General features: G+C 50.1%; 2 protein-coding genes and 1 long non-coding RNA gene across 10 annotated transcripts in view; 2 read left to right on the top strand and 1 right to left on the bottom strand.

Moving 5' to 3' along the window:
* The window catches only part of GOLGA3 (golgin A3), a 54,655-nt gene extending 50,259 nt beyond the window's left edge, over positions 1–4,396 (top strand). For all 7 annotated transcript variants that reach the window (XM_008005319.3, XM_008005317.3, XM_008005324.3 and 4 more), the window contains one exon: positions 74–4,396. In XM_008005319.3, the coding sequence (XP_008003510.1) occupies positions 74–263 (190 nt within the window). In that variant the 3' untranslated portion in view covers positions 264–4,396. The remainder of the gene's footprint in view (positions 1–73) is intronic.
* Positions 2,672–11,998, bottom strand: LOC140712814 (uncharacterized). Its single transcript, XR_012094639.1, has 2 exons — positions 9,436–11,998; positions 2,672–8,914 (listed from the first exon to the last, which is right to left on the bottom strand). It is a non-coding gene; the product is annotated as an uncharacterized lncRNA (long non-coding RNA).
* Positions 11,999–12,281: 283 nt separating this feature from the next.
* ANKLE2 (ankyrin repeat and LEM domain containing 2) overlaps positions 12,282–22,014 on the top strand; it is a 40,981-nt gene continuing 31,248 nt past the window's right edge. Inside the window, exons 1-2 of one of the 2 annotated variants that reach the window (XM_037994801.2) lie at positions 12,282–12,522; positions 18,440–18,898. In XM_037994801.2, the coding sequence (XP_037850729.1) occupies positions 12,342–12,522; positions 18,440–18,898 (640 nt within the window). In that variant the 5' untranslated portion in view covers positions 12,282–12,341. The remainder of the gene's footprint in view (positions 12,523–18,439; positions 18,899–22,014) is intronic. The other variant, XM_037994795.2, reaches the window with a different exon arrangement.

The following is a 22,014-nucleotide window of genomic DNA, read 5'->3' as shown; positions in this document are numbered from 1 at the left end:
CGAGGCTGCCCACGGGTGGCACGTTCTGCCTGGCACGTGTGTGATCTGGGCCGCCTTCCTTCTTCTGTCCCAGGCAGGAGATGGACAGCCTGCAGCGCCAGATGGAGGAGCACACCCTCACGGTGCACGAGTCTCTGTCCTCGTGGACTCCGGTGGAACCAGCCACTGCCAGCCCTGCGGCCCCTGGGGGTCATGCCAACCCACGTGGCAATGCCCAGAGACACAGTCAGAGCAGGGCTTCCAAAGAAGGGCCGGGACAGTGACTGCTGCGGACTTGCCTCCGTGTACCACTGTCCGGAATGCTGTCTTATCAATGTTATTTATTCGATTGTGTGGCTGATGTTTTTCTAAGACATGAAATTTAAATTTTGTTTTGCCTTTAACAAGGAGTAAAATATATAACAGAATGAAAGCCAAGGATTAGAAAAACATTCGAAGATTACAATTAGCTTTTCCCATGGAATGACCAAATCTTAAAAGCCTAATAGGCTCTTGGCGAGGAGCTTCGAACGTGTCTGAAGGGTTACTTGTAGGACATGTCTACTGAGCGGTCACCGGTGCTGCTTTCTGCAGGTGACAGGGAGAGGCTGCATGACGGGGTGTGCGGCACCAGCGCCCGGCCAGGCCGGCTGCAGTCTCGGTTCCCTGTTCCGTTCAGTAAGAGCTTTACTTTTCTGCAGAAATGAAATTTTATTTGCACCTTTGGCTTTTTGCTTGTTTTTTTGGGTAGCCATCCCACCATAGGATGTGTACGTAGACAATGAAGATCATAACCCAATCTTTTTTTTTTTTTTTTGGAGATGGAGTCTCGCTCTGTCGCCCAGGCTGGAGTGCGGTGGCACCATCTTGGCTCACTGCAAGCTCCGCCTCCCGGGTTCACGCCATTCTCCTGCCTCAGCTTCTCGAGTAGCTGGGATTACAGACGCTCACCACTATGCCAGGCTAATGTTTGTATTTTTAGTAGAGATGGGGTTTCACCGTGTTGGTCAGGCTGGTTACGAACTCCTGACCTCAAGTGAGCCGCCCGCCTCAGCCTCCCAAAGTGCTGGAATTACAGGCATGAGCCACCGCGCTCAGCCTGTAACCCAATCTTTAATAAGCGTATGCTCATATTATTTAAGAAGAACCTATTTGTCTTATTATTGATTGCCTTTTGAAAATTTGTTGGGAATAATTTACCTGTAGGATTTAGGAATGTCAGAAAATTCTGCTCTAAGAAATATAATTTTTTTATTTACCTTCTAAAGCCAAATATTCTTACACAGAAAGGTCCTCTGTTCTGGTTTTACTTTGTTGCTAAGGGTCTTTCCTTCCTGCCAGTCTCTTCCTCTCAGGCCACTGGTCCTGTGTGATTCCACCATGGCTGGCCACCGGGAAGGGGCAGCTTGGACCCTTGGTCAGGCCTGAAGGCCATCAGGAGGCACAAGGACACTGAGGCCCCGTATCTGATCCGACCTTTGTGGGGTACAGGGAGAGGCCAGAGGGAGAGGAAGGAAGGTGGAGGAGGAGGAGGAGAGCAGGCCAGGGGCTCCCTGCAGCGACTCCTGCCGTTTCTCCTGGAGCCACAGCCAGGTGTAGATAGCAGGTGGTAACAAGCCTCACACTTCTATGCCCAAGAGAAAATCTTTACCAGTGTCTGAGGGAGCACCTGTACTCGTGCAGTCACCAAGAGAAGTCCTGGGTCCTTTGTGCTTACACCAGCATCATGTGGAGAGCAGAGGCGATTTCTGAGAGAGACAGGCCAGCACCGTGAGGAAGGTGGCTGTGCTCTCCCCAGGTGTCTCAGAAACAGATGCCTTATTTAAAATCAGCACTACGTGTGTGAGATCTTCCGTTTCCCACCCCAACTCCTGAAACATTGCAGACACTGCGAGAGTTGGGGTCTGTAAGTTGTCCCCTAGTTTGTTAAGAAAATCTAAAATAATATTTATTGTATGAGGAGAGAGAGAGAATGGGTCCGTGTGGCCTCCTTTGCAGAGATATGGGTCTGAAACGAGGTTCTGAGTGTCACTGGCCAGGCCAGATGTGCTCATGTCCGTATCTTGTGTCTGTTTTGTGGAGAAAACAGTATGGTATGTTTATGCTACTTGTGTTCTGTTGTAATATACTTTTAGAAGGTTAATTGGTAAGGTTAAGGTAGCATTAACCACAAAGATGTTTGGTATTTAAAAAATATTCTCTAGCAAGTATTAGAACTTCCAAAATATATATATCATTTGTACAGGGTTAATTTTGAAATAATACTTGAAAATTTCATTATAAATATATCCTTTTTATCTTAAGTTGAAGATGTTATTTACTAAATTGTTCTTGTACCATTAGAAAAGAAAAATACAGTAATTTACATTCTTATTTATTGGGGCTGCACTACCCCTTTGTTTTAATATTAAAATCAAGAAATCGGGCCGGGCGTGGTGACTCATGCCTGTAATCCCAGTACTTTGGGAGGCTGAGGCGGGTGGATCACCTGAGATCAAGAGTTCCAGACCACTCTGGCCAACATGGCAAAACCCTGTCTTTACTAAAAATATAAAACTTAGCTGGGTGTGGTGGTGCGTGCCTATAATCCCAGCTACTCAGGAGGCTGAGGCAGGAGAATCACTTGAACCTGGGAGGTGGAGCTTGCAGTGAGCCGAGATCGCGCCATTGCACTCCAGCCTGGGCAACAGAGCGAGACTCCCGTCTCAAAAAAATAAGAAAAATTTTAAAAATTAAAATCAAGAAATCACACACATTCGATGGGGAGTGACTTCTCATAGAAAGTCCTCGAGTGAGCAATGTTCACCGTGTATTTTTTTTTCTCTTAGGACAAACTAATTGTGAAAATACTCAAGGGAAGGTAGCTCTGCGTTTCTCACCCCGCTTTTCCTGCGTGTGCCCTCGGGCGTGATACCTCCCCGGTGCTCTGTGGCCGCTGGTGCCAGGGCCCCCTCTGGTTTGGCAGGGCCTGGCTGCCCTCGCTCTCCGCGGTGAGTCTTCTGGTGTTTTCATGCACGGCTTGTGCTTCTGGATCTGAGACCTCTTGTGTTCACACGGACACTGCCTTCAGGCTTCCTTTCTTAAGAAGATGCCTAAAAGAGGAAGTTGGGTTTTTTGTTTGTTTGTTTTTTGAGACAGAGTCTCGCTCTGTCGCCCAGGCTGGAGTGCAGTGGTGTGACCTCGGCTCACTGCAAGCTCCACCTTCCGGGTTCAAGCCATTCTCCTGCCTCATTCTCCCGAGTAGCTGGGACTACAGTGCCCGCCACCACACTGGGCTAATTTTTGTATTTTTATGGGGGTGGAGTTTCACCATTTTGGCCAGGCTGGTCTCGAACTCCTGACCTCAGGTGATCTGCCCGCCTCAGCCTCCCAAAGTGCTGGGTTTAAAGGCGTGAACCACCACCCCCAACTGAAGTTGAAGTTTTAAATTGCCAGCTTTTTCTTTATTGTCGAGGTTTTTTTCTTATCTCCAAGGGACTCTCCCGGCACTTCTACCTCCCAGAGTGACTTCAGTGCGTACAGTTTGAATTATTTTCTTCTTGTGGGCAGCAGTGGGAATGATGGAATATCCTCATGGAAAAGGCAGTGAAGTCGGGAGTATTGCTTAGAAAACAGGGTCCCCAGAGCATTATGCTGCGTGTTTGTCCCCACGCTGTGTCACAACAGGCTTGGGCACTTCACGATGTCACTGCTTTTCTGATGCTCCCAAAACAATGTAACTTGGTTTTCATGTGTTTTTTTCCATGGTGTGTGTGAGATTGATGCTACGGGTCTTACGGACTCACACCCCTGTTCCCAACCTCTGCAATATGGATCAGGCAGTGATTTTGATAGGATGTGAAACGGACTCTCCTCAGGTGGGTCCAGCAGGGCCCTGCCCCCCAGAACATAGTCCATGCCGCACTGTGCTGTGCTAGGGAGTTTGCCCTCAACTCTCCTTGGTGTAGGGTGCCCACAACATAGAGTTCTAGTTCCCTGAGGTCTTTAAAAACAAAAACAGAATGTTGTATGTGAAGATTCTCAGAGGGGAGGGGACCAGCAAATCTGAGAGAGAACCGTTCTGGAGCCTCCCTTCGAGGAGCCCTCTGACGTGAGGACTTGAGCGATGCTGTGGTGTGAGGCGTTCTCAGCTCACTGACCAGAAGGTCCAGGCAAATCTCCATCATACAGTGATCTCAGGCTCTCACAGGATCCTGAGGGAAATGTTAGAGGGTCTGGAAAATTCAGTGCTTTTGAGTTACTCATTTTTATTAAAAATTTCCTCACAAAAGAGAGCCCTCAAGTTGTGGCTGTTCTGGGGAAAGGGGTCACCTTGTCTGACAAAGTGTAACTTTAAAAAGCACGTTGATTTTTTACAAATGTAAGTGTGCTTGGGAATTCCTTAAATTTTGTGCAATAAACTATTTTTTGGTAAAGATTTTCATATTCATTGGAAGCTTCATTTTAATATTTATATTTTGTTGTTTGGAGAGTAACTTTTTAATCTCATGTTATTACACACTCTGTTCAACACATGCTTTAAAAGAGAATTCTAGTGCCCTGCCGGTTTCAGGCAGGAGTGAAGCCAACTTCTGTGGCTTGTGACAACAGCAGACGCATGGCACGGCCTCCTCCGCGCTTGGCCCACACTTCGCCCATTGCCATTTGCCAGGAATACAGGAGAGGGAGTGAGCTTCCCGGTGGACCAGGGGAAGGATGGTGGCCACTGTGTGCGGCGCCTCCTCAGCTGGGCTTCATCATGCAGGTGCTGCCCTCTGCTGGGCCTCCGCGGTGATGGTGGGGTCATGACTCTCAGACCTCAGCAATGTGACTTCCCAGATTCTGTCTTTTCCATCCGTACTTTGGTTTTGATCATTAAGAGTTAACCAGGCGTAAACTGGGTGCGGTTGCTCACGCCTGTAATGCCAGCACTTTGGGAGGCTGAGCGGGGGTGGGTCACCTAAGGTCAGTAGTTCAAGACCAGCCCTGCCAACATGGTGAAACCTCACCTCTACTAAACCCAAAAATTAGCCTGGCGTGGTGGTGTGTGCCTGTAATCCCCACTAGTCAGGAGGCTGAGGCAGAAGAATTGCTTGAACTCGGGGGGCGGAGGTTGCAGTGAGCCAAGATCGCGCCACTGCACTCCAGCTTGGATGACAGAGTGCGACTCTAGCTCAAAAAAAAAAAAAAAAAAAAAAAAAAACAGTTAACCAGGTATAGAGTTTTCAGTGTAGACGTTAGTAGACGCCACCATGGTTTAAAAAGTACAGAAAAGGGACAGGAAGTGGTAGTCGCCAGGCTTGGCCCTGTGGGATTAATGCACTTTTTCCTGTGACTGCTTTACCCGCTTCTGTACCCAGGGAATTACTACACAGATCGGAGTAAAAATTCCCTGACCACCTTCTGTGGCCTTAACTTTCTGAAATATTAAGGACATAACTTTTTTTTGTTTATAGTAACCCTTAAGGGAACATGTTTATATCTGAACTTTTTCCTTTTCTCCACGGAGTTGCTACGTGTTTGCAGGCACTGCACTGACTGGCTGACAGGTGTATTTTCAGCTGTGTCTGTCTCAGCAGCTCAAAGCTCCACGCTGCATCCTGCTACAGAGCTCAGCAGTGGGTGTCAGCGGTTTTGGCAGACACCGATGGGTCACTTCTTCCTGGCTTAAGAGTGGCATCAGGTATTGTCAGGAATTTGGGTTATCACTGATGGGAGGCTCAGGATTTAAAAATCACCAGGTCACTTGGAAATCTGAGACCTCAGGTAGTATTAGGAAGCAGGCTGGGCACGGTGGCTCATGCCTGTAATCCCAGCGCTTTGGGAGGCCGAGGCGGGTGGATCACTCAAGGTCAGGAGTTTGAATCCAGCCTGACCAACATGGCGAAACCCCATCTCTACTAAAAATACAAAAATTAGCCGGGTATGGTGGCGGGTTCCTGTAACCCCAGCTACTCAGGAGGCTGAGGCAGGAGAATCGCTTGAACCTGGGAGGCGGAGGTTGCAGTGAGTGAAGTTCGTGCCACTGCCTTCCAGCCTGGGTGACAGAGGGAGACTCGAGGAAAAAAAAAAAAAAAAAAAGCAGGAAGCAGATGATGGGGGAAGCTAAGCTGGTGATTTACACTCCTGCCGTCTAGCTCGATGGATAAACGTGACAATTGCTGGCAGCGTCCCCAAGCCTTTCCTAGATGATGAGAAGAATTCCCAGACTCGGTGGCGTCTACAGTCAGAAGCATTTGTTGGAACTTGGTGGCCTCTACACATGCTTCTGTCTGAGGGTGAATGTTGCAGGTTGCGATAAAAAGTGTACTTGGGCCGGGCGCGGTGGCTCAAGCCTGTAATCCCAGCACTTTGGGAGGCCGAGACGGGCGGATCACGAGGTCAGGAGATCGAGACCATCCTGGCCAACACGGTGAAACCCCGTCTCTACTAAAAAAATACAAAAAAAAAAAAAAAAAACTAGCCGGGCGAGGTGGCGGGCACCTGTAGTCCCAGCTACTCAGGAGACTGAGGCAGGAGAATGGCGTGAACCCGGGAGGCGGAGCTTGCAGTGAGCTGAGATCCGGCCACTGCACTCCAGCCTGGGCGACAGAGCGAGACTCTGTCTCAAAAACAAAAAAAAAAAGTGTACTTGGGCAGTGGCCTCTCTCCTGGACACAGGGCGATGTTAAACTGCCGCTGGGCCGCTTCTGCCAATGTTTGCAACGCCCTCTGCTCGCCTGTGTGTGTGGGGTCCTACAGCCATCCCCCGGCAGTGCCCTCTGCTCGCCTGTGTGTGTGGGGGCATCCTACAGCCCTCCACCGGCAGTGCCCTCTGCTCGCCTGTGTGTGGGGGCATCCTACAGCCGTCCCCCTGGCTCTACCACTTGCTGCCAGCGACCTTCGAAGTGTCCACGTCTCTAAGGTCTGGACTCCAGTTGAAATGGTGGAGCCTCTGGGAGTCGTGAAGGCCGATCGGGGGCTCCCGAGGCAGCTGAGGGCTGGCGATGCGTCCGTTACTGATGAGGTGGGAACCTCTAGCTCCGAAGGCAGCGTGTCCTTGGCATTACCAGGATGCTCATCTCCGTAGCCCTCAGCTCAGGAATTTGTGTAGGAGATTTTTGGGCTTTTCTACACATTGTCGGGGTTGGATTCCACCTTCACATGAAATACTTATATTTTTGAGATGGAGTTTCACTCTTGTTGCCCAGGCTGGAGTGCAGTGTCTCGATCTCAGCTCACTGCATCCTCTACCTCCTGGGTTCAAGCAACTCTCCTGCCTCAGACTCCCGGGTAGCTGGGATTACAGGCGCCCGCCACCACACCCGGCTAATTTTTGTATTTTGGTAGAGATGGGGTTTCACCATTTTGGTCAGACTGGTCTCGAACCCCTGACCTCAGGTGATTCACCTGCCTCTGCCTCCCAAAGTGCTGGGATTACAGGCGTGAACCACCGTGCCTGGCCCACAGTGAAATATTTTTGAGTGTCACGTCTAAATGTCCTGAAACACACAGGACAGTCTTAATCTCTGCTCACAGAGCCTCCCAACAGCACTTCAATTGTTGCAAGTTTTCCTTCTGAGCGTTAAATGTGCATTTCTGGAGACTGGATGGACACGTCAGGTTTATCTTCCCAATGCTTTCAAAATGCCCCATCTTCACCCAGAAAACAGACGCCCCCACCCCCACCCCCACTGCCGCCGCCTGTCTGCATCAGGCAGTCCCTGCGGCTGGGCGTCTGATGGTCACGGCCGCAGCTCCCCTGCCGCCCTCATTCCCCGGCATTAGCCCCGGTTCCACCAGGTTCTGGAGTCTGCATTTCCCCTATGGGCCGTTATCTCCACCTGAAGGCCTCTGGCGTCCTGCAATTGCTGTCCCTGCCCCTGCATTTTCTCTGCTGAACCACCTGGCCTGGACTGTTCTCCTGACTAAACCCTACTGTATGTAACACATGGCTGGGTTTCCACAAGTGCTAAATAGCCATTGATAACAGACTTAATGGACACGGCCTTTAAGGAAATCCAATTAATATTGAAAAAGAAGGGGAAGAAAAAATTACCTACTCCCTGCTCATCTAGGGCTTATCCCAGCCCGTTGGGAGTAAATCCTCGAGCTATGAGACTGCAGCTTCCACTGAGTCCCTGGGGCTCACACGGCCCCTTTGTGATCTGGGATCAGAAACAAAGTAGAAGTTAAACTACAACTAGGAATAAAATCAGAATGGCTCTCAGAAAAGGCTGTTGATTCTAGTAAGTTTCATTTTGTTAACTGACGAGAAATCCACTTCTACCTGCAGGAGTTTACATCTCAAATTTTTTCATTTCTACCTAAAGTTAAATAGTGGCTAATACAGGGTTGGCTTTGGAACAGTGGAGTTGTTCTCCATGTTTTCCTGTGATTATTCCGTTCTCATTTAACTGGGAGTGGATGCATTAGATGGGGGTGAGGGCATGGCCCTACCAGGACCCTAGCTGCTTACCTGGATTCCACAGAAGTCCTGGTGTCAAGGATGGTGGAGCTGCTGCACCACAGACACTCAAGCATGGAAACAGGACCAGGACAGCTTCACGGTGCCAAGACCAAAAGTGCCTTCCATCTCCGCTGATCGCAGCGTCCACCAGCCTGAGAACAGCTCTCCCAGTCCCACCTTCATCCCCCTCTGAGGTGAGTAGGGAGAGAAAGGACAGGGATGTGCATTGTAGGCGCTTGCAGAAGGCCGCTGCGTGGCCGCGTCCATCACCGTCCATTCCTCTCCGCTGCCTTTGCTTAGTCACATGGCCGCTGGATGTGTTTAGGAGACGGAGCGTCTCCACTGCCCACTGGGAGCTTCTGTTGTTAAGGCTGGAGAGTGCGTGCTGGGTGGCAACAGTCGACTACAGCTGACCATTTAACAAATGAGCTCTCAGTTCTCCCAGAGCTGCCTGGGTTTATGATTCAGATGACAAGATCCCTGTGACGGGCGAGAACCCGGCCATCCCTATAAGGCATGCATATACGTCAAACTTAAATTTATAGTTTATAAAAGTGCATAACAACTCGTTATTAAAGTCCTTCATGTATGGAGGCTCCGTAGCAAGGACTTATGTAATTACCTTTTTATGTATGTATGTATGTATGTATGTGTTTGTTTATTTTTGAGACAGGGTCTCTCTCCCCCAGGCTGGAGTGCAATGGCGCAATCTTGGCTCACTGCAGCCTTGACCTCCCAGGCTCAAGTGATCCTCCCTCCTCAAGGCATGTGCCACCACATCCAGCTCATTTTTAAAAATTTTTAGTACAGACAGTGTATCGCCATATTGCCCAGGCTGGTCTCCACCTCCTGGGCTCAAGCGATCCTCCTGCCTTGGCCTCCCAAGGTGCTGGGATGATAGGCGTGAGCCATTGTGCCCAGTCAGATAGATACTATGATTGTCCTCATTTTACCCATGAGGAACCTGAGGCACAGGGAAATGATTCACCCACAGTTACCCAGAGGCAGGCAGCAGACCGGACACCCACCCAGGTGGCAGCCCAGAGCCTGTGCTCTTGTCACCACACGATGGCACATGTTCATAAAGGGTCAAAACTGGGAGGCGCTGAGCACAGAGATCTGTCCTCACAGTACCTAGAAATCAAAAACAACAATGGCAGATTTCATTCTAACAAGGTACTCCTTATTCTTTTTTTTTAAACTTAGGCATATTTTAAGCATACAGTTTGATGAGTTTTTCTTCCCATTTATGAACCTTGTAGCCAAAACTTTGATGAGTTTTAACAAATATGTGCCTTTATTATCAACCCAGACGAGATAGAGTATTTCCTTCACAGGAGAAAGCTCCTCGTGCCCCTTTCCATTTAACCACCCCAGTTAGTCAGCTGCTGTTCTGAGTTCTCTCACCATAAGCTTTGCTGTTAAGACATAAATCACAGCTGGGCGGGGAGTCTCACGCCTGTAATCCCAGCACTTTGGGAGGCCGAGATGGGCAGATCACCCACGGTGGTGAGTTGGAGACCAGCCTGGCCAACATGGCAAAACCCTGTCTCTACTAAAAATACAAAAATTAGCTGGGCGTGGTGGTGCGCACCTATAATCCCAGCTACTCAGGAGGCTGAGGCAGGAGAATTGCTTTTACTGGTGTGGGTGGTAGGGTGCAGGTGGGCGGTGAGGTTTGCAGTGAGCCGAGATCACACCACTGCACTCCAGCCTGGGACACAGAGTGAGACTCCATCTCAAAAAAAAAAAAAAAAAAAAAAAAAAATAAGACATAAATGGAATTATATAGTATGCACTCTTGAGTTTGGTTTCTTTGTCGTGGTGTACTTTTGAGACTCAGCCATGTCGTTCCTGAATAGTATATAACCATGTGATAATGATAGTATGTGCCTATGACAATTTCACAATCTATCTACCCACCTACTGACATACTTTTGGGGTGTTCCTAGTTTGAAGCACCATACTTTTTTTTTTTTGAGACAGAGTCTTGCTCTGTTGCCAGGCTGGAGTGCAGAGGTGCGATCTCAGCTTACTGCAACCTCTGCCTCCCTGGTTCAAGCGATTCTGTTGCCTCAGCCTCCTGAGTAGCCGCGGTTACAGGCGTGCGCCACTACACCCAGCAGTAGAGATGGAGTTTCACATGTTGGCCAGGATGGTCTCCATCTCTTGACCTTGTGATCCTCCTGCCTTGGCCTCCCAAAGTCAAGTGGCCTCCCAAAGTGCTGGGATTACAGGCGTGAGTCACCGCGCCCAGCCCTCTTGGGCCTCTTCTAAGGGAAGTATATAAGGCTCTGCCCCCTGACCTATCACCTCCCACAGGCCCCACATCCTAATACCATTACCTTGGGGGTTACGGTTTCAACATACGAACACTGGGGAGAGACACTCAGAATACAGCAGAGGTATACGTTTAACTTTGTAAGAAACTGCCTCACTATTTTCCAAAGTGGTTAACTCAGTGTTCGCTCTTGCCAGCAAAATTTGATATTGCCAATTTTTAAATTTTAGCCATTCTGGTGGATTTAAAGCAGCATCTCATCGTGGTTTAAATTTCCATTTCACCCATCTTCAAATGTACTGACCCTTTATTCTGTAGTGCCCAACCAACCATTAGTACCATCCAATGATATTTTTTAAGAGATGGGGTCTTGCTATGTTGGTCAGGCTGGCTTGGAGTGGCTATTCACAGGCGAGATCACGCTCACGGCAGCCTCGAACTCCCGAACTGAAACTACCCTCGCCCCTCACCCTCCAGAGTTGCTAGAACTACAGACCTGAGCCACCTTGCTCAGATCAATTATGTTTTTAACCAAGGATATCAATTATATTTTTCAGGTCTTTCATTTTCATTTCATAATATCGAAAGTAGGCGGGGTGCGGTGGCTCACGCCTGTAATCCCAGCACTTTGGGAGGCCAATCACTTGACGTCAGGAGTTCGAGACCAGCCTGGCCAACATGATGAAACCCCGTCTCTACTAAACATGCAAAAATTAGCCGGGCGGGGTGGCGGGCGCCTGTAATCCCAGCTACTTGGGAGGGAAGGCAGAAGAATCGCTTGAGCACAGGAGACGGAGGCTGCAGTGAGCAGAGATCGTGCCATTACACTCCAGCCTGGGCAACAGAGCAAGACTCCGCATCAAAAAAAAAAAAAAAAAATCTAAATTGTATACAGGAAAATCCTCCTCCCTTTTTCGGGACAGGGTCTCCCAATTATGTTGGTGCAAAAGTAACTGCGGCTTTTACCATGACTTTCAAAATATTTGCCCAGGCTGGTCTCGAACTCCTGGGCCGAGGGGATCGTCCCGCCTCGCCTCCCAAGGCGCTGGGACTCCGGACGCAGCCGCCGCGCCCGGCAAAATCCAAGCTTTCGACTGCGCGTCAGGGTCGCTTGGTGAAGAAGCGGGAAGCTCCGGGGGCCTCCCCAGCGCCGCCCGTTCTGCGGGTTCGCAGGAAAGTGAGAAGCGCCTCCTCACTCCAGCTCTAGGACGGGGCGGCGGCCGCAAACGGTCCTGGGGCCCGGAGCTCACGAACCCGGTGGAGCCCGCTTCCTACTGGAAGAGGCGCAGCGCCCCGCGGAGGCCAGGCCCGGACCGGGGAGGCAGTAAACAAGCCCCGCCCCGGGCCCCGCCCACACATTACCCTCTCCGCGCCGCGCAGTTCTCAGGACCCCGCGCCGGGCTGCCCGCGCCCCGCCTGCCACGCCCGCCCGTCCGCGCGCCCGTCCCCGCCAGCTTGGGGTCCAGGGCCGGGGCCACCGCGGCGCCCTCGCCGGACCTTCGTGGGCGGGGCCGCCGCCCGTGTCCCCTGCGCCACCCCGGCCGCCTCTAGCGTGGCGCCGTCAGGCAGGGCGCGGGCAGCCCGGCGCGGGGCCCTGGAACGGGCGCGGCGCAGGGTGCGGGCTCCTACGCGGCTGCGGCCCGGGCTGCGGCGATGCTGTGGCCGCGGCTGGCGGCGGCCGAGTGGGCGGCGCTGGCCTGGGAGCTGCTGGGCGCCTCGGTGCTGCTGATCGCTGTGCGGTGGCTGGTGCGGCGGCTGGGCCCGCGGCCTGGGGGTCTCGGCCGCAGTGGGACCCCAGTCCCTCCGCCGCCCGCGGCCGCCGCCCCCGCCCCAGGTAAGGCCCAGGCGGTCGCTGGGCCCCCGCATCCCGGTCCCTTCCCCGCCCCGACGCCCTCCCCGGACCCCTGTCCTGGGCCGCGCCCCTCGAGCTCCCGGTGCCGGCAGCAGTTGGGCGAGGCCGCCGGGAGAAAGGCCATTCCGGCCGCGGAAAGGGCAGTTGCGGGGAACCTGGCTTCCCGGGGCGGGGGCGGCAGGGGCCACGCCGGGTTCGGGGACGAGAGCTTTCGGGGCTCGGGAGCGGCCTCCGGGGAAGGCGGGAGCCCGGCGGGGCGTTAGCGGAGAACCTTGCCGCGGTCGACGGAGACCTGGGGAGGGATGGCCCAAAGGAGGGCGGCGCGGCTAGGAAGCCCTGGGTCCCGGATGTGTTTGGAATGTGAAACCCCTGCGGTTACTGGTCTTTGAACATGAGGCAGAGACGGAAAAGGCATATGTGACTTAGGGGTTTGGGGCTGGAGGAAACGGGAGAAGGTGTCCATTTATTGCTTTGGGGTAGACTGTCGGGTCTGGGTGATGTGGAGAGCAGAGGTGGGTTTTGGTCGTTTTAAGTTTGAGGTAACTGATACTGTGAACTGTGTCTTTCACCTCCATCCGCTTTTCATGGCATACAACTCCTGAAATCCCGGGGACCTCCAATGTGATGTCTTTTGTAGGCTGAGTGGACTGGTGGCCGGCAGCCCTTAGGGAGCTTCTGGATGGGACTGGTCGCAGGAAAGACCAAGGCTGAGTTAGAGGTTCTGGGGACTTTCAGCCCCACCCGCAACCTCCGGGGAGGGGAGAGGGCTGAAGGTTGAGCCGATCACCAATGCCTGTGAAATGAAGTTTCTGTAAAAACCCAGAAGGGCTGGAGCTTCCAGATAGTACGTGGGGATTCCTGGAGGCGGTGCCCAGAGAGGCCTTGAATTTCCAAGCCTTTCCCCCCGGTTTTACCTCACGCATCTCTTCACCTGTATTCTTTGTAATCTTTATCCTATGCTGGTAAATGTAAGTAAAACATGTCTCTGAGTTCGGGAGCCACTCTAGCAAATTAACACGACCTGAGGAGGTTACCCAGTTACACCCAGTCGGTCCGAAGCGCAGGTCAAACAACCTGGGCACTGAAGTGGGGGGCAGTCTTGTGGGGCTGAGCCCTTAACCTGTGGGGTCTGCTGGTATGTCCAGGAAGATGCTGTCAGAATAGATGACTGAGTTAGGATGGAACTGCACAGACGACACCCAGCCTGTGTCCACTGCAGAACTGATGACCTGCGTGATTCGTGGCGAGAAAACCCCCACATATCTGGCGTCTGAAGCATGTTGCGGGAGTCTAGTGGGAGAAACTGAGTTTGTTTTTACTCTAAATTGTCAGACTGTTAGTCACTGAGAAGCGGTGCTTTCTAATGATTGAGTGGGGATTCCTGTCGGATTGTGTGAGTTTGTGTCCTGGCCCTACCCGCTTTCTTTTTTTGTTTTTTTTTGAAATGAAGTCTTGCTCTGTCGCCCAGGCTGGAGTGCAGTGGCAGGATCTCTGCTCACTGGAAGCTCCGCCTCCCGGGTTCAAGCGATTTTCCTGCCCCAGCCTCCCGAGTAGCTGGGATTAAACGCAAATGCCAACAAGCCCGGCTAATTTTTCTATTTTTGTTGCTGTTGTTGTTGTTTGTTTTTTGAGACGGAGTCTCGCTCTGTCGCCCAGGCTGGAGTACAGTGGCGTGATCTGGGCTCACTGCAAGCTCCATCTCCCGGGTTCACACCATTCTCCTGCCTCAGCCTCCCGAGTAGCTGGGATTACAGGTGTGAGCCATCGCGCCCGGCCCTACCACTTATTGCTGTGGGCTTAACCTCTCTGTTTTCAGCCTGCTCGTTTAGGAATAGGGATTATAGTAGTATCTAGTTAAGATTTTTTGGGAGTTGGGTAAGTGCAGCACTTGGTAGGTGTTAAGCACCTCTGAGTGCTCTGTTACCGTCGCCACCAGCATCATCCAAGCAGAGCTATGGACAAGGTGGCTGGGGGTGGTGTTTTGAGAGGGGCTGAAATAAAAAAAAATACTGGTATTACCACAAGTCAACAGAGATTTAGAGAAACTGGGTCTCGTGCATTGCGAGTGGGGATGGTAAGTGGTGCAGCTACTCTGGGAATCAGCCTGGCAGGTTTTTAGGAAGTTAAATCTGCTCTGCATTCCTGAGCTTTTATTAGAGAAATGAAAACGATTTTCACACAAAAACCCGTATTTGATGTTCATAGCGACTTTATTTGTAATTGCCAGAAACTGAAATAACTCAAATGTCCCTCTAGAGGTGGATGGTTAAACTTAAACATTGATACCCCGGGTGCCACTCCGCAGCAGTCCACTCTGCCACGTAGGTGGATCTCAAGGGCATTATGCTGACTAGGAAAAGCCAATCTCAAAAGTTGCATACTCGGCTGGGTGCCGTGTCTCACGCCTGTAATCCCAGCACTTTGGGAGGCCGAGGCAGGTGGATCACGAGGTCAGGAGTTCAAGATCAGCCTGGCCAATGTGGTGAGGCAGTCTCTACTAAAAATACAAAAAATTAGCTGGGCGTGGTGGCAGGTGCCTGTAGTTGCAGCTACTCGGAAGGCTGAGGCAGGAGAATTGCTTGAACCCGGGAGGTGGAGGTTGCAGTGAGCAGAGATCGTGCCATTGCACTCCAGCCTGGGTGACAGAGCAAGACTCTATCTCAAAAAAAAAAAAATTGTTAATGTAACATTACCCAGTCTTCAGACCTAGCTGTTCCTCACATCTTTACCCATCGATATGTCAAAGACCATGTGATCATACTGATACGTCCAATTTCAGTGCAACGTCTGTGGGTTTATTCTTTTTTTTTTTTTTTTTTTTTAAGATGGAGTCTCACTTTGTTGTCCAGGCCAAGGCTCACTACAACCTCTGCCTGCCCAGTTCAAGCGATTCTCCTGCTTGGCCTTCTGAGTAGCTGGGATGACAGGTGCACGCCACCACGCCTGGCTGATTTTTGTATTTTTAGTAGAGACGGGGTTTCACCATGTTGGCCAGGCTGGTCTCAAATTCCTGACCTCAAATGATCTACCCACCTTGGCCTCCCAAAGTGCTGGGATTACCGGCATAAGCCACCATGCCCGGGCCCCTGGGTTTATTCTAATACAAGAGTCAGGAAACTGATCCAAACTGGCCCCCATCTATTTTCCTAAGTATAGTAAAGTTTTATTGGAATACAACCATACCCTTTTGTTTGTGTATATCTGTGGCTGTTCTTTTTTTTTTTTTTTTTGGAGACAGGGTCTTGCTCTGTTACCCAGGTTGGAGTGCAGTGGCACAAACAGGGCTCACTGCATCCTCAAACTCTTGGGCTTAATTTATCCTCCTGCCTCAGCTCCCCAAGTAGTTGGAAGCACAGGTGCACATCACCACACTCAGCTAATTTTTAAAGTTTTTGTAGAGAGGGTCTCGCCGCATTGCCCAGGCTGGTCTTGAACTCCTGGACTCAAGTGATCTTCCCGCCTCAGCCTCCCCAAGCGCTGGGATGACAGGTGTGAGCTGTCACACCCTGCCTGTGGCTGTTCTTGAGCACTTACACAGCCTTTGGCTCATAGAGTCTGAGGTGCTTACTCTCTTGCCCTTTACAGGAATCATTTGATGAAACCCTGTTATCACTCCCACTTTCCTTTCTGTCATTGAGAGTCCTGGCTCTCATCAGCCACCGTGTATTCAAATTATTTGCTTTGCCCTAGAGTCCACAGAAAATAGCTGTAGGTGTGCTAACTTATAGCATTGTGAAAACACCTACTGCTTAGAGGCTGTTCACACTGTAATGGCCACCGTTCTTTTTGTCTTTCTCCTTAGAGCACTTTAGTCACTCAGTTTTCCAAAGTTATGTGGGTTAGCTTCCTGTGTGTTACTCACTTGTAAACCAGTTAGGTTCGTTTCTTCTGGCTGGTATTCCATTTGGGTGTCCCCCATCTTTTTGTGTATTTACTTATTTGTTTCTTTTTTTTTTTTTTTGAGACGGAGTCTCGCTCTGTCGCCCAGGCTAGGGTGCAGTGGGGCGATCTCCGCTCACTGCAACCTCTGCCTCCTGGGTTCTAGTGATTCTTCTGCCTCAGGCTCCCAAGTAGCTGGTATTACAGGCGCCTGCCACCGCGCCTGGCTAATTTTTGTATTGTTTTTAGTAGAGACAGGGTTTCACCATCTTGGCCGGGCTGGTCTCGAACTGCTGACCTCGTGATCCACCCACCTTGGTCTCCCAAAGTGCTGCGATTACAGGTGTGAGCCACCTTGCCCGGCTTTACTTGTTTCTTGAGTATGTCAATCACGAACATGTTTTTAAAAGTCAGAACCCCATGGAAACTTAAATTCAGAAATATTACTCCCCCCTATCCTTTTATTTGTTGTTGAGACAGGGTCTGATTCTGTCGCCCAGGCTGGAGTGCAGGGGTGCCATCTCGGCTCACAGTGGCCTCCACCTCCCAGGCTCAAGTGATCCTCCTGCTTCAGCCCCCTGAGTAGCTGGGGCCATAGGCGTGCACCACTATGCTTGGGTAATTTTTTTTTGAGATGAGGTCTTGTCCCCTATGCTGGAGTACAGTGGTGCGATCTTGGCTCACTGCAACCTCCACCTCCCAAGTTCAAGCAATTCTCTTACCTCAGCCTCCCGAGTAGCTGGGATTACAGGCATGTGCCGCCACGCCCGGCTAATTTTTGTTTTTAGTAGAGACGAGATTTCATTGTGTTGGCCAGGCTGGTCTCGAATTCCTGAGGTGATCGGCCCGCCTTGGCCTCCGAAAATGCTGGGATTACAGGCATGAGACACCGTGCCTGGACTTTTTTTTTTTTTTTTTTTAAGAATATAATGGGCTGGGCACGGTGGCTCATGCCTGTAATCCCAGCACTTTGGGAGGCCAAAGCAGGCGGATCACCTGAGGTCGGGAGTTCAAGACCAGCCTGACCAACATGGAGAAACCCTGTCTCTGCTAAAAATACAAAATTGACTGGGCATGGTGGCACATACCTGTAATCCTAGCTACTCAGGAGGCTGAGGCAGGAGAATCGCTTGAACCCGGGAGGTGGAGGTTGCAGTGAGCCGAGATTGCGCCATTGCACTCTAGCCTGCCTGGAGACATAGTGAGACTCCGTCTCAAAAAAAAAAAAAAAAAAAAAAAAAAGGGCTCACGCCTGTAGTTCCAACACTTTGGGAGGCCAAGGCAGGCAGATCGCCTAAGGTCAGGAGTGCAAGACCGACCTGGCCAACATGGTGAAACCCCATCTCTACTAAAAATACAAAAATTAGCTCGGCGTGATGCCGGGCGCCTGTAATCCCAGCTGTTTGGGAGGCTGGGGCATGAGAATCGCTTGAACCCAAGAGGCGGAGGTTGCAGTGAGCTGAGATGGTGCCACTGCACTCCAGGCTGGGTGACAGAGCAAGACTCTGCCTCAAAAAAAAAAAAAAAAAAAAATGGAGGCATTATAGTAAGGAGAGAATTTGTATGAAAAGTGGAATCCTGCCCAGGAAAAAAGAAAGAAATTTTTTTTGTTTTTTTTTTTGATCTGGAGTCTCGCTCTTGTTGTCTAAGCTGGAGCGCTATCTCGGCTCACTGCAGCCTCCGCCTCCTGGGTTCATGCCATTCTCCTGCCTCAACCTCCCGAGTAGCTGGGATTACAGGTGTCTGCCACTGCACCCAGCTAATTTTTTGTATTTTTGGTAGAAATGGGGTTTCACCATGTTGGCCAGGCTGGTTTCGAACTCCTGACCTCAGGTGATCCGCCCACCTCGGCCTCCCAAAGTGCTGGGATTATAGGCATGAGCCACTGCACCCAGCCAAGAAAAAAGTTTTTAGTGAAATAAACTGATGCCATTAAATAATGAACCCTGGTACCTGCTACCCAGCTTCAGCAGGTGTTAGTATTTTGTGACTGTATTTGATTTTTTTGTCTTGGGCCTAGGTGAAATGACAATGGATGCTGTGTTGGCTCGATTGAAACTTCTGAACCCAGATGACCTTAGAGAAGAAATCGTCAAAGCTGGATTGAAATGTGGACCCATTACGTCAACTACAAGGTTCATTTTTGAGAAAAAATTGGCTCAGGCTTTACTGGAGCAAGGAGGAAGTCTGCCTTCTTTCGACCACCATGAGGCAGGTGCCACAGCTCTCAGCCAAGACACACAAAGGATTTTGAAGTCAGCTGAAGGGAACCCAACTGATCAGGCTGGTTTTTCTGAAGACAGAGATTTTGGTTATAGTGTGGGCCTGAATCCTCCAGAAGAGGAAGCTGTGACATCTAAGACCTGCTCAGTGCCCCCCAGTGCCGTTGACACCTACGGAACTGGAGTGACTGCGTCTAAGGAACCGCCCTTGTACTATGGGGTGTGTCCAGTATATGAGGACGTCCCAGCGAGAAATGGTAATGGGGATGTGTGTAGGATTTCCTCACACAGATAGCATATGTGCAGAGGGCGGGATGACATATGAAAATGGAAAAGTACAGATAAAAACAGAAAAAATCCAGTCACCACCATCTCATCACCCCAGTTAACCGTTGTTAGTATTTGTATGTAGAACTTTCCTGAAATACTTGTGAGTCTGCGTGAGAACTGTTAGAATTGGTTAGGTAAATTGGGTTCTGTGAGATATGTTGGACTGAGATACTAATATTAGCTGGCTGCTGCTCTTGGTTAGGAGCTTTGTTGATTAGTCGCCTCCCCCTTTTTAAAATGCATTGTAACCTGCACAGCTTTTATGTTAATGCATGCAAATGGCCAATGAATGCATAAATTTTCAGCATCAAAGTTTTGTAATTTTATTTTATTATTTATTTAGTTATTTATTGTTTGAGACAGAGTCTCACTCTGTTGCCCAGGCCAGAGTGCAGTGGCGCAATCTTGGCTCACTGTAACCTCCGCCCTCTGAGTTCAAGTGATTCTCCTGCCTCAGCCTCGTGAGTAACTGGAATTACAGGCACCTGCCACCGCGCCTGGCTAATTTTTTGTATTTTCAGTAGGGACGGGGTTTCACCATCTTGGCCAGGCTGGTCTTGAACTCCTGACCTTGTGATCCACCTGCCTCGTCCTCCCAAAGTGCTAAGATTACAGGCGTGAGCCTCTGCCCCCAGCCATTTTATTTTTTTAATTTATTCATCTGAGACATGGTCTTACTCTGCCACCTAGGCTGCATTGCGGTGGTACAGTGACGGCTCGCTGCAGCCTCAACCTTTCTGGCTCAGGTGATCCTTCTGCCTCAGCCACTTGAGTAGCTGGGACCCAGGCATGCGCCACCACACCCAGCTGTTTTTGTATTTTTTTTTGTTTTTTTGAGACAGAGTCTCGCACTGTTGCCTGGGCTGGAGTGCAATAGCATGATCTCAGCTAACTGTAACTTCTGCGTCCCGGGTTCAAGTGATTCTCCTCCCTCAGCCTCCCAAGCAGCTGGGAACTGCAGGCACCTGCCACCACACCCAGCTAATTTTTGTATTTTTGGTAGAGACAGGGTTTCACCATTTTGGCCAAGCTGGTCTGGAACCCCTGACCTCGGGATCCGCCCACCTCGGGATCCGCCCACCTCGGGATCCACCCGCCTCGGCCTCCCAAAGTTCTGGGATTACAGGTGTTAGCCATTGTGCCCGGCCGATTTTTGTATTTTTTATAGAGAGAGGGTTTTGCCATGTTGCCCAGACTGCTCTCGAACTGCCCTCAAGCGATCCACCCACCTTGGTCTCCCAGCATGCTGAGGTTACAGGCACATACCAGCACGCCTAGCTAATTGGGTTTTTTTTGATGTTTGGTTTTTTTTTTTTTGAGTCTGGGTTCTGTCTCTTACCCAGGTTGGGGTGTAGTGATGTGATCTCAACAACTCATTGCAATGTCTGCCTACCAGGCTCAAGCACTTCTCCCACTTCAGCTTGGGATTGCTGGCATCACGGGCATGTGCCAGTGTGCAGTCATTCTTTTGTATTTTTGGTAGAGATGAGATTTCCCCACTTTGCCCAGGCTGGTCTCCAACTTCTGGGTTCAAGTGGTCCACGAGGCTCGGCCTCCTGAAGTGCTGGGATTATAGGCGTGAGCCACCTCGCCTGCGCACACCTAGGTAATTAATTATTATTATTATTTTTTTTTAAGAGAGTGGGTCTCGCTTTATTGCCCAGGCTGGTCTTGAACTCCTGGCTTCAAGCAATCCTCCCACATGAGCCTCCCAAAGTGCTGAGATTACAGGTGTGAGCCACTGTGCCCAGCCCAAGAATTGTAATTTTAAACAAGATTTAGCATTGGGAAAAAAAAAAAACCTCAATATTGACTGGAATGCCAGAAATTGCACACTGTCATTAGTATTGTTGTTACTGTGATATCATTTGTGGTGATACCTGTGAGTAGATAATTGGTTAAACACCGTGAATAGAATGGAATATTATTCTTCCATAAGATCTTTTTAAAGAATACTTAGTGGCCAGGCCAGTGGCTCACGCCTGTAATCCCAGCACTTTGGGAGGCTGAGGCAGTCAGATTACAAGATCAGGGGTTCGAGACCATCCTGACTGACATGGTGAAACCCCGTCTCTACTAAAAATACAAAAAATTAGCAGGGCGTGGTGACGGGCGCCTGTAGTCCCAGCTTCTCAGGAGGCTGAGGTTTCAATGAGCTGAGATTGTGCCACTGCATTCCAGTCTGGGCGACAGAGCTAGATTCCGTCTCAAAAAAAAAAAAAGAATAGTGACTCTGGGAAATGGTCATAGTGCAGTTTTTATTTTTGTCATTTATTATTTATTTATTTGTTTACTTATTTTTTGGTACAGAGTCTCGGTCTTTCACCAGGCTGGAGTGCAGTGGTGCGATCTTGGCTCACTCCAACCTCTGCCTTTTGGGTTCTAGTGATTTTCCTGCCTCAGCCTCCCGAGTCGCTGAGTGTGCCACCATGCCCGGCTAATTCTTATATTTTTAAAATAGAGACGGGGTTTTACCACATTGGCTAGGATGGTCTCTATATCTTGACCTCGTGATTCGCTTGCCTCGGCCTCCCAAAGTTCTGGGATTACAGATGTGAGCCACCGCGTCCGGCCTTATTTTTAATCTTTATTATTGTAAAGGTTGCTCGTTACAATCACTTATAATGTGTATGTTCTATAAGTGGCATCTAAAGTAAAAGCCAGATTCTCTCCTCTGGTCTCAGATCTCACTGCTGAGAAGTAACTACTTCGCTGCTTTTGTCATGATTGATCATGTTGTTATTTATATACATGAACATTGTTTTTATTTTTAAGATGTTTTAGAACATGATATATAACATGTGTTTTTGAATGTAATATAAGTGCACTTTTTTTTTTTTTTTTTTTGGAGACAGAGTCTCGCTCTGTCACCCAGGGTGGAGCACAGTGGCGCGATGTTGGCTCACTGCAAGCTCCGCCTCCCGGGTTCAAGCGATTCTTCTGCCTCAGCCTCCCAAGTAGCTGGGACTACAGGCGCCGCCACCACACCCGGCTATTTTTTGTATTTTTAGTAGAGACAAGGTTTTACCGTATTAGCCAGGAT

This window comes from Chlorocebus sabaeus, chromosome 11 (genome assembly GCF_047675955.1).
Source record: "Chlorocebus sabaeus isolate Y175 chromosome 11, mChlSab1.0.hap1, whole genome shotgun sequence".
Taxonomy (NCBI): Eukaryota; Metazoa; Chordata; class Mammalia; order Primates; family Cercopithecidae; genus Chlorocebus; species Chlorocebus sabaeus.
The sequence above is the reverse complement of the archived record's forward strand: the minus strand, read 5'-3'. Positions and strand labels throughout refer to the sequence as shown.